Below are 18,497 nucleotides of genomic sequence, written 5' to 3'. Positions count from 1 at the left end.
TTGTCGTATCACATATTTCACCTGCACTCCAGTTTCTTTAAATTTGTCAAATTTTCTTGCTCAAATTTAAATTTACATCAAGCACTCAGAAGACATCATGGCTAAAATGTAGCCATATGTTTAAAATAAAAAAAATAGGCTCGTTCTTCGAGTTTTGAAGAAAACTTGAGAATTCCTTAAATCTGAATAATTCATCCTTTATATTTTTAAGAACCAAACTTTTAAACTGAACAATTTCAAAACCATACACTATAATCCTTACTGCATCTTTTCCTCGAATAAATGACAAAACTTATGATATTACAAAGAATATAATGTTGAATCTTAATCCATGGAGAAGTATTCAGAAATTTAGTGAATCCAGGGTCTAAGTTTGTCTAACCTTGGAGCAGCATGGAAAGATGCCTAGCGTTCATGACATAATGTGTGCAAAATGTGTTCCGATCTTACTATCTTTCATCAATTTTCACATATATTAACAAAGCATTTCAACTTATTAGCTGTAAATATTTGAAAAATATATAAATTTTACATGCAGTAACATGCTAATTAGCGAACTCTGACATCTAATTAGTGAATTTAGTCATCTAATTAGTGATTTCTGTAATCCAATTAGTGAATTCTGTCATCTAAACTCTGCATATTATCCAATGTGTTGGACAACTGTACAGGAATTAGGAAAGTATATCTGTATTTGTTACAAATGTATGCATCAGATATACAAAGCACATATTGAAAAGGTTCAAAACTTCATATAATGATGGAAACACTGCATTAATGACAGGAAAATCTAGTCAGGCCCAAATTTTACCAGCACAAGCCTTAAAATTATGCCATGACATAAGACTTTTGAATGGTTAATTAAAAGCTGGACTTAAATTTTGAGACAAATTGCTTGATTCTAGATTTAAGTTCATATCCAGACTAAAATTTTGTTGGACAAAGCGAAAACAGGTCATTTACCATGGACTATAAGCATGCCTATAAAACACAATTTGTCTATGCAATCTTGCTCTTCCACGATGATGCTAACAAGGTTATCAGTAAGTTAAAAAAATTATTTTAGAAAAAATATAAACCTTCTTCTAAATTAATGGCACAAAAATCTAATCAGAATACACTGTATATTTTATACAAACAAAAGCTGATATCAAATATCATTTCTCTAAGTTTACTGCTTTCTATCTATTCTCATTAACAAGATTCCTGGTGTGGGAAGATAGAAAAATGGATGGACTGCAAAGAGTGGGGCATACAAATCATAAACACTATGAATGTTTTAATTCACCTCTTGCGGACTGAGTTCTTTTGGCAGCTCCTTTGCATTGTTTGCCATGTTAGAGTCTGCCCCTTTGGTGATCAGGTAACGCAGTAATGCTGTCTTGTACTGAGACTCGACTCGGGACAGTCCAGAGGCCACATGAAGACAAGTGTCACCAGATCTTGTAGTTTGCTGCAATAATTTGCGGCACTGTCCAGCCTCTACGTTATTCAAAAGTTCACGCAAAAGCTCAAAATCTCGAGATTCAATCACAAGCATCGTCACAGTCTTACTGCTCTTTATTTCCTGAAAATAATTTGATTTAAAGGCTCAATAAGAACCCAAACTATTTTATTAAAACATGCACGTCCTAACTGCAGACCATAAAACTATAAATTTCAAATCAGGTAGACTTGTTCATTTGTCTACATGAAGTGGATTTTGCTTAATCCTGTCAGCAAGATCTTAATGAAACAATTAATTAAAAAAATACATTCAAACATTTTTTTTATAAAAATGACTCATAGCCTTGAACTATAAGCAGGTCATCTAAATATAAATGCAAGTATTTTATCAGCAACATTTTATTTGTCAACATTATATCATTTTCGCTCAAACTTGCTACCAAGCAACTCAACATGCATGTGTGGACAAAAAAACATGACCAAAATTAAGACGCAACCACTGCCAGCATTGGGGCATTAAAAAATACAAGAGCTGTACATAGCCTTATTTACAGCTCTATTCAATACAAATTAGTAGTGTACTGAATTAATTAATTTAATCAGAGGAATGATGAATATTTCATGTAAATGTACATTCATTTCTCATGTCTCCCACCCCTACCCATAAGAGATGAGTCTCTTGTTCAAAAAAGGGCTTAACTTTTCTGAATGTAATGTGAGTACAATGACATCCATGCCAACCCCTGGCGAGGAAAAAGTGTAATCCAAGTGGACAAAAAGAAAAATCCAGGCAGAAAAAGAGTAATCCACATATAACATGATAAAAATTCAATAAGCATATGTACAAAATGATTTATTTATCCCTCTGGACTTTTAACATCAATTACTGCTCAAGTTTTCGTATATAACACTGTGAGCCTTAAAAAGCAACAGACTCTCATATTGCATTTCAAAACAATTTGTACCAGCTGAGACTATGAATGTTCTGCACACCAGTAGAGCACAAAGTCCTGGATTACAGAGCCTGGATCTGAATTCAGTTTTTTTTTGTTAACAATACTGAACAATCTCTCACAGTTAGCATTAGAATGGTAAAGAACCAATATTCTTTTCATAACCTGACAAGGAGGACATTTATATCTTCCAGTTATTGGGTCTTTTAGCTGCGAGATAAGAAGAAAAAAATCAACTCTGTCCACATGAAGTGCATTGTCAGGTAGAGTGCCAACTTGATACTTCAGAATTCTACTTCTAATTTATCAACAGCTTTTCCTGCAACATGGTGCATCCTATGACAGATACAACCTGATATGTACAATGATGGAGACATTTTTCAAAATTTAGAATGCATTTCCTTTATGAATTCCAGTCATCACTGATGCAGTAACCTTAGTACTGGAGTTATTAAAACAAGCTAATTCAAGGTTTCTTTGTTTTACGACCTTGACCAATATTAAAATCCTTTCCACACAGCCTGTAAAGGGGTACGGAGCTGCCCTAGAATGGAATACTGTATTGTGTAATTCATGTATTCATCTCTGAATCAGTTTTTCATCTTTTCCTAATCTGTCTGTGAAATTATTTGAAAAACATTTCTGCTCTAACACATTCATCGACCAGAATAAATCTGACTTGACCTTTAGCACCAAATACCTACAGACTGGTTCTGTACCAGATATAAATTAGAACAAAGAATCTGTGACCAAAGATTAAAAGTTAGAATACCAGTCTGTTAACTCATAACCTATGCTATACAGCTGCTTTACACAGAATCTGAGGTCAAAAGTTTGTAATTAGAAACCAACATGTTTCTTGGAAACAGGGCAGCTGTTATAAATAGAACATAATACTGTTAGGAAAGTGCATGCAAGTCTACGAACAAGCATACTCTTATGTCGTAGTTACAAAGAATACAGTCTGTGGGATTAATGGAATGTTAATAAAAATGAGAAAACAAATTAATTTTTTTTGGAGGGGGATATACCAAAAATGCGTAATCTGAATAAATTTACGTGCAAGGCATAATTTAGTAAAAAAAAGCCTAATGATTTTGCCAAAAGTGTAATGGTTGGCATCTATGCAGTGATCTGTCAAAATGCATAATTATCTTTGATGATGACCATAATATAAAACAAGTTTCACAGCAATCCACTAAAAACTGCAAGAGTAGTTACATTCATAAAATTCTGTTGCATAATGCATCCAGCTGTAAGTGAAAAATGGCCTCAAACAAAAATCATTGGATCATTGTGATTTGTTGATTATCACATTTTCACTGATGACTATAATATGTGCCAAGTTTCAGTGATCTGTCACAAACTGCAGGACTAGTTATATTCATAAGATTCTGTGATTCAGTGAATATGGCTGCATGACAAAATGAGCAATATCTCTAACAAATTGGGAGAAAGCTTGCCAGTAGCTTTTCATGGGTCAGTGGTTCTTTCTGGGGTTTTCCTGGATTCCTCCACCACCATTAATACTGGCCACCATGTATAGCCTATCATGTGCTGAAAAATGGTGTCAAACCCTATAACAACAACTAGCAAATTGTGGGAGAGCAGTAATTTGTCACATCTTTACATTATGACCATAATAGGTATAAAGTTTCATTGAAATGCAGACAAAATGAAAACCTTTATATATGCAAGTCTGTCAGACACTAAATGGGAAAAAACTCTTACAATACTCAGAGAAACACAAAGATTTATTTATAAAAGCATCTTCAGCTGATGACAAAATTCCCAAGTTCAAGGTGATCTACTTAAATCTTTGAGTCTAGTTGTGTTCACAAGATTCAGACATAACATTCAGCTGCAGGACAAAATGGTCAATAACCCTAAAGTGATTTGTTGATGGTTACTTCTTCAGATTGATGGCAATAATATCAGCAATGTTTCATGGCAATCCATACAAAATGGCAGGACTAGCTACTCTAATGGGAATGTATGCTGGCTGGCTGGAAACAACGAATCCTATATATGACTGCCTCTAATGAACATGAATTCAAAATCCCTGTTTGCTACAAGGCAAACTTTAAATGAATCAATAGCAACACGTATGTGATGTTGCTATATGTAATGTCACAGTGTGTCCTGTAACTGCTACATGATATCATGACAGTGAAAAATATTAATATTCAATGATCAACTCTATTACATATCGTATGTACTCCTTTGTAAGTCAAGTCCAACTGCAAACAACAAAGATCCTGATCTGCAATAGCATAATGCACCTGTATAACAGGGTTTATGCTGTTTGTTCTACAGATTCCTCCTAACAAACTGCAGAGACCCAGATCTGCCAAAACATTATGCAAAGGTAGATCTGGGTATATGTGGTTTCCAGTTGGACTCGTCTAATAAGCAACTATATATGGTAACTTTATAAGGATAAATATTACATACAGGTATTGTAATATCTGCACCATGACGGATCAACTCCAATATTGTTTTTCTGTATGGAACTTGATTATGAATATCTCTGTAATGTAGCAGGGCTGTATGGAGAGGAGTTAACTCTGAAATTAAAATCACAAGAGGATAATTATTAGTTATGGATTTACTATTGCTTCTAAGTCACATGATTTTAAACACAACAAAAGATATGTACCATATGCATCGTTATGGCTTCGAAGTCACATGGTTTTAAACAGGGTCGAAGGGAACCTGATTGATTCCATTTTACCTGGATGAAAAAGTGAAGACTTTAACCAAATCAAAAAGACTGAAATATTCCCCACTAAAACACCCTGTAACTACTGTATCCCCATGATTATAAATTCCTTGACACAAATAATGGAAATTGACAACCAGGATTGAATTGAATTGAATCTAAAATTAGCTGTGTGCAGACACATTTGAAAGTACTTACAACCATCCTGTTTTTCCAATGATACACAAATTCGGTTAAAATATTTCTAAATAAAAATGAAACAGAATCTAGTTAAACTATTTCTCAATAAAAATGAAATATAAGTTTAGAATGTTATTGCAATAATTAAGCAATGGGTGCAGTTTAAACCAATTAGTTATTATCTGCCGCTAATGGCCAGCTCCAAGAAAAACTGTACAGCTACAATGAGCTGCTAAACCGTCCAACATGAAATTGTCAGATTTCTGGAGACTCAAAATTAGTAAATTTAATCACATGGGTTGACCTTGGGGTCCAAATAGCAAACCTAGTCACTCTTCTTTCAGTCTTTTGCATTGAAGTTTAGCCAAAAAATGAATCCTAGACTGTCCAGGTATAAAAACAACATTAATAAGGAACATTAATGTTATGATCAAGACATTGTCACTGTCACTACAAAAAATTTACAGGTAAAACAAAAACACTAAAACAGCAAAACGTTTGAGTTTGAATGTCAGTTTGAGATTCATTCTTCACTAACATAAATTATCAAACAGTTCTTTTCAATTGACTAGTCATAAAATCTAAATAATTAACTGTCACTCCATAATTTGAAAACTACTTACGAGATCCAGTGCTGAGTATGTTGACATTTGTTCTGGAGTTGGAGAGGAGTTCAATTAAAATGGGTAAGCATTCATCACCCTGCATAGCTGCCTCATGAAGAGGGGCACCCATTATATAACTGTCTCTATCCCTGGAAATCTGAAGAAGATTTTGTGACTATCTTAATACCTCATGACTGCAAAATGTTTCATGAAAAAAGCAAATTGTACAGTAAATTATATTTCTCCAAGAATAAATTACCAGATCATATTAACATCATGAGGATGATCCACTACCTCGTGAATCCAGCAATCACAAAAAGATGAAATTTTGTCTTTCCCATTAATATCCCATTCTTTTCCTTACTTCCATTCACCAGTGCTAGGTAGGTAGAGATTTAACCAATTTTGCTTGAACAATATTTTAATGAGGATGCTCGCATTTCAAGGGAGGTGTGGGAGGGTTTAATAATAATGTGATCTGATAAGACTTCTCTGAGAAACACAATTTACTAAGAAGATGCTTTCTTCTTTGAATACATTCCCCAATCTCTTTAATGTCAGAAGAAGAAATAACATAGGCAGCCAATGATGAGAATCCTACATCTATCATGGTCACACTCAAAGGAATAAGGATTCTTCCCCATATAAGGGTGAACCACACTCCTAATATCAAAACAACACAATTGATAAACACCTAAGCCATGATGACAGTACCCAGGTAAGAGAAAAGGTAGCAAATGACCTTTCCTACCTAGTAAAATCACAATGGCAAATCTACTGAAAGTAGTCTTCTATGCCTGTGGCAAGACTGCTGAATTTAAACCGATAATCTCATACGACCTGGGCCACCAGACCTATCAGATTAAATTATTGCCTCAGCAAGCTAGATCATGCATATAAAAGTTGGAGAAGGATGACTATTATGTATGAGATCATCGCAATCTGTTCAAGCTCTAGGAGTACAAAGATACCTCTGACTTCATGAGCTGAAATTTTCAAGAGGCGTACTTGATCTGCTGAGATCTCCTGATATGTCACTTTAGCCATGATGCCTGTTTTGATTTAATAAAATTATTTTGTCATTCTGCTATTGGAAAAGGAATCAATCTCAAAAACAATTTATTAAAAACACAGTAGACAGATATAAAGGCACAAATCTTGTCTTCCTACTTTTACAGGAATACAAATAAACCTGTTGGTCTTATTAAAAATAAGCATATGAATCTTCACATAATAATAATTAGTTTCTGAATGGGCTAAAAATTCATGGAATGTCACATATGTCAACATTTATGTGTGAATTTACATTGAGAATATCGTAATTTGAATGTAATTACAGATGTAAAATAAATCATTTAACAGACCCAAATGCAGATATTGTGTTTAAACCATTTTACATTTCTCACTAAACAGGAAAAGGACACAAGAAGCAATAATCTACTCAGAATACAAAAGCATTAAAGGCAGTGCTGCCAACCCTTCAGACTCGCATTTTGTGAAAAGAGTTATAAAAATGAGTGAATTTTGAAAATAATTAGCAAAATATACCTTGACACTAGCTTCGTACACTTTGATGGTAAGTACACTAATTCCTACACTCATCTATTACAAAAATAGCCAACACTGTTTGCTGTTAAAATAGCCAGTTATTGAAATTAATTACTGATGAAATGATTTTAAAAAATGTCAACTGGGATCAACTGACAAGTCACGTGTCTTCAACAAACCAACCAATACATTCTGTGATTCCACCCAATTTCTGTTCATGGGAAGTTCTTCATGGGTAGCTCTTCATGGGAAGTTCTTCATGGGAAGTTCTTCATGGGTAGTTCTTCATGGGTAGCTCTTCATGTGAAGTTCTTCATGGGTAGCTCTTCATGAAAAGTTCTTCATGGGAAGTTCTTCATGGGAAGTTATTCATGGGTAGTTCTTCATGGGGAGTTCTTCATGGGTAGTTCTTCATGGGTAGCTCTTCATGAAAAGTTCTTCATGTGAAGTTCTTCATGGGAAGTTATTCATGGGTAGTTCTTCATGGGAAGTTCTTCATATGTAGTTCTTCATAGGTAGCTCTTCATGAAAAGTTCTTCATGTGAAGTTATTCATGGGAAGTTATTCATGGGAAGTTATTCATGGGTAGTTCATGGGAAGTTTGTCATGGGTAGTTCTTCATGGGAAGTTATTCATGGGAAGTTCTTCATGGGTAGCTCTTCATGAAAAGTTCTTCATGTGAAGTTCTTCATGGGAAGTTATTCAAGGGTAGTTCTTCATGGGAAGTTCTTCATGGGTAGTTCTTCATGGGAAGTTATTCATGGGAAGTTATTCATGGGTAGTTCTTCATGGGTAGTTCTTCATGGGTAGCTCTTCATGAAAAGTTCTTCATGTGAAGTTCTTCATGTTAAGTTCTTCATGGGAAGTTATTCATGGGTAGTTCTTCATGGGTAGTTCTTCATGAAAAGTTCTTCATGTGAAGTTCTTCATGGGAAGTTATTCATGGGTAGTTCTTCATGGGTAGTTCTTCATGGGTAGCTCTTCATGAAAATTTCTTCATGTGAAGTTCTTCATGGGAAGTTATTCATGGGTAGTTCTTCATGGGATGTTCGTCATGGGTAGTTCTTCATGGAAAGTTATTCAAGGGAAGTTCTTCATGGGTAGTTCTTCATGTGAAGTTCTTCATGGGAAGTTATTCATGGGAAGTTATTCATGGGTAGTTCTTCATGGGAAGTTCGTCATGGGTAGTTCTTCATGGGAAGCTATTCATGGGAAGTTCTTCATGGGTAGTTCTTCATGGGAAGTTCTAACAACACTTACCAACATATTATAATTTCATCTTAATCAATTTTTTTTGTACAAGCTGTCTTCATTGAATGTGTGTTTAAATAATGTACAGTTGCCTTTTTTTAAAAATCCAGTTGGGCCCCAGTTTTCTTAACTAGTATTTGTAAAACTTCTTATATAAAGATAGATTAAAATATGTTAAAATGCTTGCCACAAGGCAAAATCATAACAACTGAATGTATTTCTGTTAATATCAAATCCAGCAGTATGGGACCATTATCGGTACCAAGGCAGAAACTGCAAACAGCACTTAATGGGATAAAGGTGATTTTATTCCCGATTTAAGTCAACTGAGAATCTCGGAATTAGTGAATTTTTGCACCCAGCATCAATCTGAATTGCTCTCAAGAGTCATGAAACTCATGCCAAAATAGTGATGGTTTGTAGTTCTGTCAGTGGCATGAAAAGGGTTGAGGGTGAGGATAGCAAGTCAAGAAAGCGATTCTAATTTCTCTTTCTCTGTGTCTATGGATGAAATGAATAATAATCATTGCTTTAAGGGGTTTCATGCTAGACCCTGTACCTACCATGCTTTGTATATTAGGATCAGCTCCAAAATGCAACAGGATTTTAACTGCCATATGATGTCTATTCTTCACTGCCAGAAACAGGGGAGTCTGAAGTAGAAATACAAACTTACTATGAATGCTGTATTGTCTGATGTAATTTCACACTGGTCAATCATAACACACCACAAATGTTGCCAATCCACACTGGTAAATCATAACACACCATCAATATTGCCAATTCACACTGGCCAATCATAACAAACTATGTTGCCAATGCACCACCAATGATGATTTTACCACAACACATCATTTGATGATTTTATGACAACACATCATTTGATGATTTCATCATAACACATCATTTGATGATTTCATCATAACACATCATTTGATGATTTCATCATAACACATCATTTGATGATTTTATCACAATACATCATTTGATGATTTTATCACAATACATCATTTGATGATTTCATCATAACACATCATTTGATAATTTTATCTCAACACATCATTTGATGATTTTATCACAACACATCATTTGATGATTTTATCACAACACATCATTTGATGATTTCATCACAACACATCATTTGATGATTTCATCATAACACATCATTTGATGATTTTATCACAACACATCATTTGATGATTTTATCACATCATTTGATGATTTTATCACAACACATCATTTGATGATTTTATCACATCATTGATGATTTTATCATAACACATCATTTGATGATTTTATCACATCATTTGACGATTTCATCATAACACATCATTTGATGATTTTATCACATCATTTGATGATTTTATCACAACAAGATTGCTCATATTATGCAGGATGTATTGCTTGTTTCTTTATCATGGGGGTGGGGGCTTCATTCCCTTACATGTTGGCCTTCTGGAGTATCTGGCATTTATCAGGCCTGCCTGCTGCTACCTTAATAGGTGTTATTTTCTTCAATTTCAAATAAGTGATCAGGTCATTATCTCTTACAATTAGATTTTAAAAAATGGTCATGTCAAGTTTATCACCACTAATTTGTGATGCTTAGGACAAGATAAGCAATTGCGTACCTCCCTTCAGTGCCTTAATGTGGATTTTTTGGCATAAATTCAAAAGCTTTAAGAGCTTTAAGATCAGCCAGGTTATAATAGTGTTATCTTTATGTCTACTACATGCATAGGTATAGGAATATAAAATTACTGTAGTATATGACTGTATCCCTGTTGTTTATTTCTTATTTGGAAATGAATGTCTCCCTGTTGTTTATTTCTTATTTGGAAATTACTGTGTCCCTGTTGTTTATTTTTTATTTGAAAATTAAATCATGGCTAAAATAAAATGTATTGCCATGCTATCTATTCAGTTTATGCAGATCATATGCTGTCAAAAAAATAAACTAGCTGGTTAGAGGAAGAAAAGTTGTTGTGTAGAAAACAAATTCTTCTTTGTAATTTCTGTTTACTTAACTGTTTTGACAAAATCAAGTGTTTTACTTACTTTTACCATGGAAACAACATGGATTTTGGTGAGAAGGAACTTATTTGCTCATTTGGAATACCTCGCAACTCCTGTTTCTGAGTCATTGATTGAAGACATTTTGAATCATGGACCTTTTAGAAATGAATTGCTCTAACATAAATCTAAATCTGAATAAAAAAAATACTAATTTCTGATGCAGTTTCATTCCAATAAATCAAAAGCCCAAATTGGAGATGATACTAATGGAATATTTCTGGGTCTGATGTCAACTGTTTATTAAAATGTGCAGTTCTACTGCATGCAAATCTTTCTGGAACACACCTACATAAAGTATAAGACACTTAACTACATTTGGTAACAGTCATATCAAGCACAAAACTCAAAGGACAGATGGTTGTGCTATTCCATGTGGATTTACAAGTCACAAAACATAGGATTTGATCCTGAAATATTATGTACATATCATCAAAAGAACCCTTTAGCTGAAGATATTTCAACAGCTGCAAGAAATACTGCTAAGTGTGTAAAATGTACACTGATGTGTGCAAATGAAACTGTGTACAAATAACTGCAACTTTTAATGAATAGGTGATATCATCCCCTAAACCTTCAGTCAATATCATTACAACCGACTTATCAGCCATGTGTGTTAAATGCCAGTCCATTTTCACACTACTATCAGTTTAACTGTTCTATCTTGAACACACAATTAAAAGTTTGATCGGCTAAAACTACAAGGAAAACACAGTTTACTTAAACAAATACTTTCCTTCATAAAATAAAACTGAAGGAATCATGTTGAATTATGTGCTATGATAATGAGCATGAAAACTGGTGACATGTCTCACAATTATTCATAAAAAGTAAGAATCTTTGCTTAAACAAACAATTTATTGGCATGGTTTGTCAAACTATAATCAATTTAATGGTTAAACCCTAAGAAAATCATTCTTATGGAAAGTAAGGAGCAAAATATAAATCTTTAATATGTGTATATGAATAAAACAGAAATCAATTGCAAGCAATTCTCGATTCCACAATTTTTTCTTTTACTGAAAAAAATTCATATAATTACCCCCTCATTATAATGCTATCAATGGAAGCCATAGTGCTCCACTTTATAAAGAGACTATCTTATAATGAGACCACCTTATAATGATTTTTTTTTGTTGTTGTTTTGGGGCTTAATGCCATTTTTCAGCACACGATAGGCTATACATGGCAGCCAGTATTAATGGTGGAGGAAGAACCCGGGAAAACCCCGGAAAGAACCACCGACCCACGAGAAGCTACTGGCAAGCTTTCTCACATACCCACATTGGCTGAATCCTAGACTCGAACCGCCGCAGACAGAGGTGAGATGGCAGTGATCCGTAACGGAGAGCGCTTTAGACCACTCGGCCACTCGGGGCCCCTCCTTATAATGAAACTACCTTATAATGAAGCACATGATACAATACTCTCTTTTTAATGCAATTAAAGGAAGTGAGAAAGTATACTGCCTTAAAACAATACCTACATAAAATGAGGTACACTATACAGTATCCCCTTATAATAATGCTACCATGGGAGTGACAGAGTACACAGTCTTATAGCAAGACTGCTATTTATTTAACTACATAGTACAGTATTTCCTCATTATAACACTGTCCCTGTGGAGCCATACAATATACCATCTTATAGTGAGACTGCTTTATTCACCTTACAACAGGAATTGTGTTATAATGAATGGCTTCATAACAGGAACTGTGTTATAATGAATGACCTCATAACAGGAATAGCATTATAATGAATGGCCTTATACCAGGAAATGTGTTATCTGTGTTATAATGAATGACTTTATAAAAGGAACTGTGTTATAATGAATGGTCTTATAAGAACTGTTATAATAAAGGGTCATATAACAGTGATGTGATGTGATTTGGATATTTAACATAGCTTTAACAATTTTTCAGACATATCGCTACGTTGTCTGCAATGTGGCAGTTTATAGTGATGTATAGCACTGGGGCATCATGTCGCAGACATGTAGCATGATGTCCCATCCAGTCACATTATCCTGACACCAGGCCAACCAGTCCTAACACTAACCTCTCTTAATGCTGAATGCCCAGCGAGGCAGCTGCTAGTATACCATTTTTGTAAGTCACTGATATGATTCGGCAGGGGATCGAACTCATGACCTCCTGCATCCAAGGCAGATGCTCGCTCTAACCACTAGGCCACCGGAGTGGTCGGTCTTGTAACAGGAACTGTTTTATAATGAATAGCCTTAGAACAGGAACTAGGTTATAATGAATGGCCTTATAACAGGATCTCTGTTATAACAAATGACCATGTAACAAGAATTGTGTTATCTGTGTTATAATGAATGACTTTATAAAATGAACTGTGTTATAATAAAGGGTCTTATAACAGGAACTGTGTTATAATGATGGCCTTACAGTGAGGAGTGCTATATTTGTAAACATGTAAATATTTCATCATTCTTAATTCATCCATATCATATGTTCTTTTTTCAAAGACAAAACAAACTGCAAAAATAATGAGGAAAGATACTAATATGATCCATGTACCTTTGCACCATTGGGAAATATATATGTAAACTTGATGCTCCCATTCAGTTTTGTCTTTCTTAGTAGTACAAGTGATTTTTAATCAGGACTGTCCTTTGGTTCATTTGTAAATATAATAAAATATAATATATGTCACGTTATAAGTAAGGATCAATAGCCAGATTGCAACATGTATATACTAGACCCTGCGGCTAATTATTCGCTTCATAAATGTTGCGAGTGTAAGCCGACATCAAAAAGACGGAGAGGAAGCCAGTTGTATATAACATGGCCATAGGAACTTGTTACTGGCGCCTTATTCTGCTGAATGTGATTCACAGGTAAGTGGCAGGAATTGCCAGTGTTGGCTAAAAGGAAATCAAGTGGGGGTTGTAAATCCACCCTTGACAGACTGCTGGGGAGGGGGCAACGTCTGCTAATTATGTATACCATGGGTGAATCAACATCCACTCAGAACTGAGCAAGTCATGGCCACTATTGGAATTGCAAGTTTAAATCTAGTGTCTTGAAACTAAATGTCAGTAGTCGCTAAATCATCTTGCGGAAATTACATAATAAGTTCTAAGCTACTCCGACATCATTCGAAATTGGTGGGAAACATTGTTATTCTGGGAATTACAAAGGAGCTTCGGAAAGGAAACTTTTAGGGACTGGAGGAGCTGTAGGAGACAGAGAAGGGAAATACCCTGGTACAGTTGGTCCTGAGTCTCTGAGAGACAAGAGGAGAGAACGGAAGTGGAAGGTTGAAGGACATGGGGGTTGGACTGAAGGGGTACTGGATACCAGTCAAGAAATACTACAGATCAAGAGATGAGTAGGAACACAGGACAGTAGGAAAATCTATCACACTAAGTCAGATGATGAAATACGCTGTCACTTGGTTGAGTGAAAGACGAGTGATAGGGTTTTGAATATTGAATTTCATTTGAAGGGTTATCTGTAACTGAATGGCATTAAATTTGTGGTTTATTTGAATTTCACCTTTTGTGTATTCAGTAATTTAACTGTCTGCATCGCTGACTGGGGGCTCGGAGCTTTGCATCTCTATTACTACTTCAATTTCTAACAAAAATAAGCCAGGGTGGGTCTTCTGTAATAATTACAGATAATACTGGAAGCACCCCACCCCAACCTAAGGTAGTCTACGAGACCCCTTTACAATATAATATTAAATATCTGACATACTAAGAACAGGATAACACTTCATCTGTTGTTTTTAAACTCAACTTAAAAAGGATTACTTGTGACAAAGTGTGCACAATGAATAATGCAATATGCTCACCTTACCAGGTGGGCTAAATTTAATTTAAACATGTATCTTTTTCAAAGTTAACAAAATATACCTGCTGTAACTTGTTGTGCAGATTAATATGGGCCTTTTGTTTCTCCTTTCCTCCAAGCATTTTGAGATGTTCAACTGTTATATTATCAAGACTTGACAGCAGATGGAACAAACTGCACAAAAAACAATAAAAAAAAGTGTACAAATATGTAATACATTGGATCACAAAATTTTAGTTCCCCCCATTTTAGCAAGCATCATTTTTGTCCAAACCGAGAAAGGAAAGTTCATTTTAAAACAGCTTAATCAGTGATCACATCGCTGACCTCAATTTTCATTAGTTTCCCCATGCCATTGCAAAACATTATCATGACAAAATTAAATTCAGATTCAAGTGACCTTGGACCATTTTTAATTAAAAATAACTTTGCAATCTCTGACCTTTACATCAGTGGCCCTGATAACCAAACAGGTATTTCACTCATAAATTCAAATTAATTGAGTAAAGTTAGATATTTACAAAAATAATTGCAATGTGTAGTTTTCAATTTTTAATGATAATCATTTCAAACTGAAAAATACCCAATCCTTTTTCTTTATATTCTCACACAAAATCAATATCTCTGCACACATATGATCCTTGAATCACAATTTCTGCCAAGGACCTCTTGTGCATTTGGTGTACCCTCATCAAACCAAACACTTTTGAATATGTATTTGGTACAATTCTTATTTCTCTGCCTTTTCTCTCCTCATAATTTATTTCAACTATTTATATGCACGGTAATGACTTTCTCCACAAATGGTATATTTCTGATGAAACTTCACTTCCACCATGCTTAATGTAAATGTTAACTTACAGGTGAAAATAAATTCACTTTTGTTTAGAGAAGAATGTGAACGTTTGCTAGTCTCGTAAGAAAGTTCTCCAACCAAAGCATATTTTTCTGTGGTAACATAGCTCCAAAGAGCCAATTTTTCTTTTTAAATGATGCAATTCTGACTCTATATAAAATCTATGTCAATAGTATTGTTATCCGATCACATATGCATTCAATCTGGAATTTTTGCATCCAGTAATCATCCCTTCACATGAGTATCCAACAATTGGAATGCTTAATAGTAGAACTGACACACTTTATGTGGAAACACTGCTATAATTCTCACTAAAATCATTGCCAAAAGCCCAACATTATTCGACTCATTTCATAAATTCAATATTAAATCATTACCCATTACATCAATCTTTTGTAAAGAAAAATGCTTTCATATGTGATATGCATACTGGTATATGACAGTTTTAAATGAACAGGCTGCATATCTGGGGGACTGTACACTTAAACTTTTAATCTTTTTAAAATCTAAAATTTAAACTTTTAATTGGTACTATACAGTCATTTCTGTGCAGACACATTGTGAAACCACTCACCTCCCTACCTGGTAAAAAAAGAACACTCTTTTATATCACACCAGAATAAAAGGCGATAAGCTGATAGAAACTGATTAATGTTCTTTTGTATTAATTTTTTAAGATTATTATTCTTAAAATCTGACTAAAAAACTATTATCATTATCTACCCCATGAAATTGATTTTAATGGGTGAAAGTGACAGGTTTTGAGTGACATACCTTGGAGTGAGAGCCAGCAGTATGTAATTCATGCACTAATAAATACCTTGATTAAGCACAGGTGAGGCCTCACATGACAAGTATGCAGCATGCAGTCCACCCACCTAATTTCCATTCAAATTCACATGTACAACATACAATATATAGACCTTGTCATGCATATTTAATTTTGTATAATATGTTGTCTTTTCTCTCTGAGTATATGTTACGTATATCTATATCGTGTGACTAAATATATTTAATTTGCATTATTTGTTGGCATTTCTTCATCAATTTATGTTTTAAACATTTGTATTTAGTATCTGACACATTAAGTATTGCAACTTATTTGGAATACCAGTGTTATTCAATCAGAACTTCATACATTTGGACTTTTAGAACTTTTAGGACTATTTGGGATTTAATTCACAATTCACAATACTGCAGGTTTTTTGTTAAATTTTCATAGGAAATAAATTATTTGTTGAATTTTAAAAAAAACAAGATGGTTTTTGCTCTTCTCTGTTGCAAAGTTTAAGACCATAGAGTCTAATACCTGTCTATTCTTTTAGCTTATATTTTATGACCATTATTAACTGGAAGTAAACATGTTTACTGGTGTTGATCTCAAGGTCGAGCTTTATTCAGAAGTTAAGAATGTTATGGGACAAATGTGTTTACAAACTTGATGGAAAAATGATCCTCATCTTGGTTCTTATATTGTGTCCATGCTTTTTTCTAAACATTGTAATTGAATTCAGAATTACTCACTCCATCTCCTAATATCAGTCTTTAGAGAATCAATTGTATGTGTGTTTTAGTTGAGAGGATTTAATTTAATTAAATTATTAACTGGAATTACAAAGTGTTCATTAATACTACTATGTCACTATTTTGGGATTACTGTGAATTCATTAAAGGATATTTTGGATTATATCACTGTGATATCACAAGACTGTTTATACACTGCCGCATTCCAGGCTATTAGCACATCAGCACATTCAAAATTGGAATACATTTGGATCACCACTGAATTTAATCTGGAACTCTATACTTTGGACATATGGTAGAACTTTTAGCTAGTACTATTTGCGATTACAATTAAATCTGGTTAGTAAAGCAAAAAATGTAGGGCACAGTGACCTTTTGTATTATGGGTGTAATAGTAAATGAAATGCATTCAATTATCAAGTTTCATGATTGGAACATAAACAGCACCCAAGAAATTAACTTTTAACACAAAATTTAAAGAAAGTCAATGAACAAGAAAATTTGGCACCAAAGCACGAAATACTGGTCATAGAGACCTCTTTTGTCAAAAAGGATATAGAACTTATCAAAATGCATCCACTCATCAAGTTTCATGATACTAGGTAGGATCAAATGTATATAACATGCCAAAAAGTCATGAGGTCATGGTCCAAATGCTAAAACTTAACTAAAGCCAGCAAGATAAGTACAGGCCACAATAAGCCTCTTTTGTTGTATGAGTAAAATACAGGCCACAGTAAGCCTCTTTTGTTGTATGAGTAAAATACAGGCCACAGTAAGCCTCTTTTGTTATAAGAGTGAAATACAGGCCACAATAGGCCTCTTTTGTTGTAAGGGACAAAGTACACATTTCTAGCATGAACAAAACGTGAAGTGAACACAAAGTTTAACCAAAGTCAGTAAAATGTGAAATATAGTTCATATTGACCTATTACTACAATGAGGGTCAGTGTTCATAAATATGCATCCCCAAGTTTAAAAATTCTATATGGCATGCTATAAAGTTATGTGGTCATGAGCTAAATGCAATAACTTAACCTAAGTCTATGAAATGTGAAATGTAAGTCACAGTGACATCTTTTGGGATGGGTGTGGGATTAAAAGAGATGCATATAGTCACATAGTTTAATGATTACAGCATGAACAGCAAACACATCAAAACTGAACCACACTCAGCAACATGGTATAACAGTTATCTACACAGGGTGTTCAAAACAACATAGCCGGTTTAAAGATAAAGTCCAAACCTTCAACCTAAGCCAGTAAAATGTGAAATGTAGGTTACAGTGACATTTTTGTGGATAGGGTGTGGTACTAACAGAGATGCCTAAAATGAAGCATGAAATATAAGCTTCTGTGATGACAATATAGTGCTGATTAAGATACATTCCTTAAGTTTCATTAATATAAAAAATATACTAAACCCTATTTGGCAAAGAGATAAATTCAAAAGTTAATTTAAATATGACAGGAAAATGTGAAGTGTACAATGACGTCAGGCATTTCTGTGCACCT

General features: G+C 34.2%; 1 protein-coding gene across 1 annotated transcript in view; it reads right to left on the bottom strand.

Moving 5' to 3' along the window:
• LOC149793754 (uncharacterized) overlaps positions 1–18,497 on the bottom strand; it is a 46,092-nt gene that overhangs the window by 11,613 nt on the left and 15,982 nt on the right. Inside the window, exons 4-8 of the mRNA XM_089967737.1 lie at positions 14,665–14,776; positions 9,269–9,358; positions 5,925–6,063; positions 4,854–4,966; positions 1,289–1,567 (exon numbers count right to left, since the gene is read on the bottom strand). Coding sequence (XP_089823863.1) covers positions 1,289–1,567; positions 4,854–4,966; positions 5,925–6,063; positions 9,269–9,358; positions 14,665–14,776 — 733 coding nt within the window. The remainder of the gene's footprint in view (positions 1–1,288; positions 1,568–4,853; positions 4,967–5,924; positions 6,064–9,268; positions 9,359–14,664; positions 14,777–18,497) is intronic.

This window comes from Sinohyriopsis cumingii, chromosome 8 (genome assembly GCF_028554795.1).
Source record: "Sinohyriopsis cumingii isolate HCF-2022 chromosome 8, ASM2855479v2, whole genome shotgun sequence".
Classification (NCBI taxonomy): Eukaryota; Metazoa; Mollusca; class Bivalvia; order Unionida; family Unionidae; genus Sinohyriopsis; species Sinohyriopsis cumingii.
The sequence above is the reverse complement of the archived record's forward strand: the minus strand, read 5'-3'. Positions and strand labels throughout refer to the sequence as shown.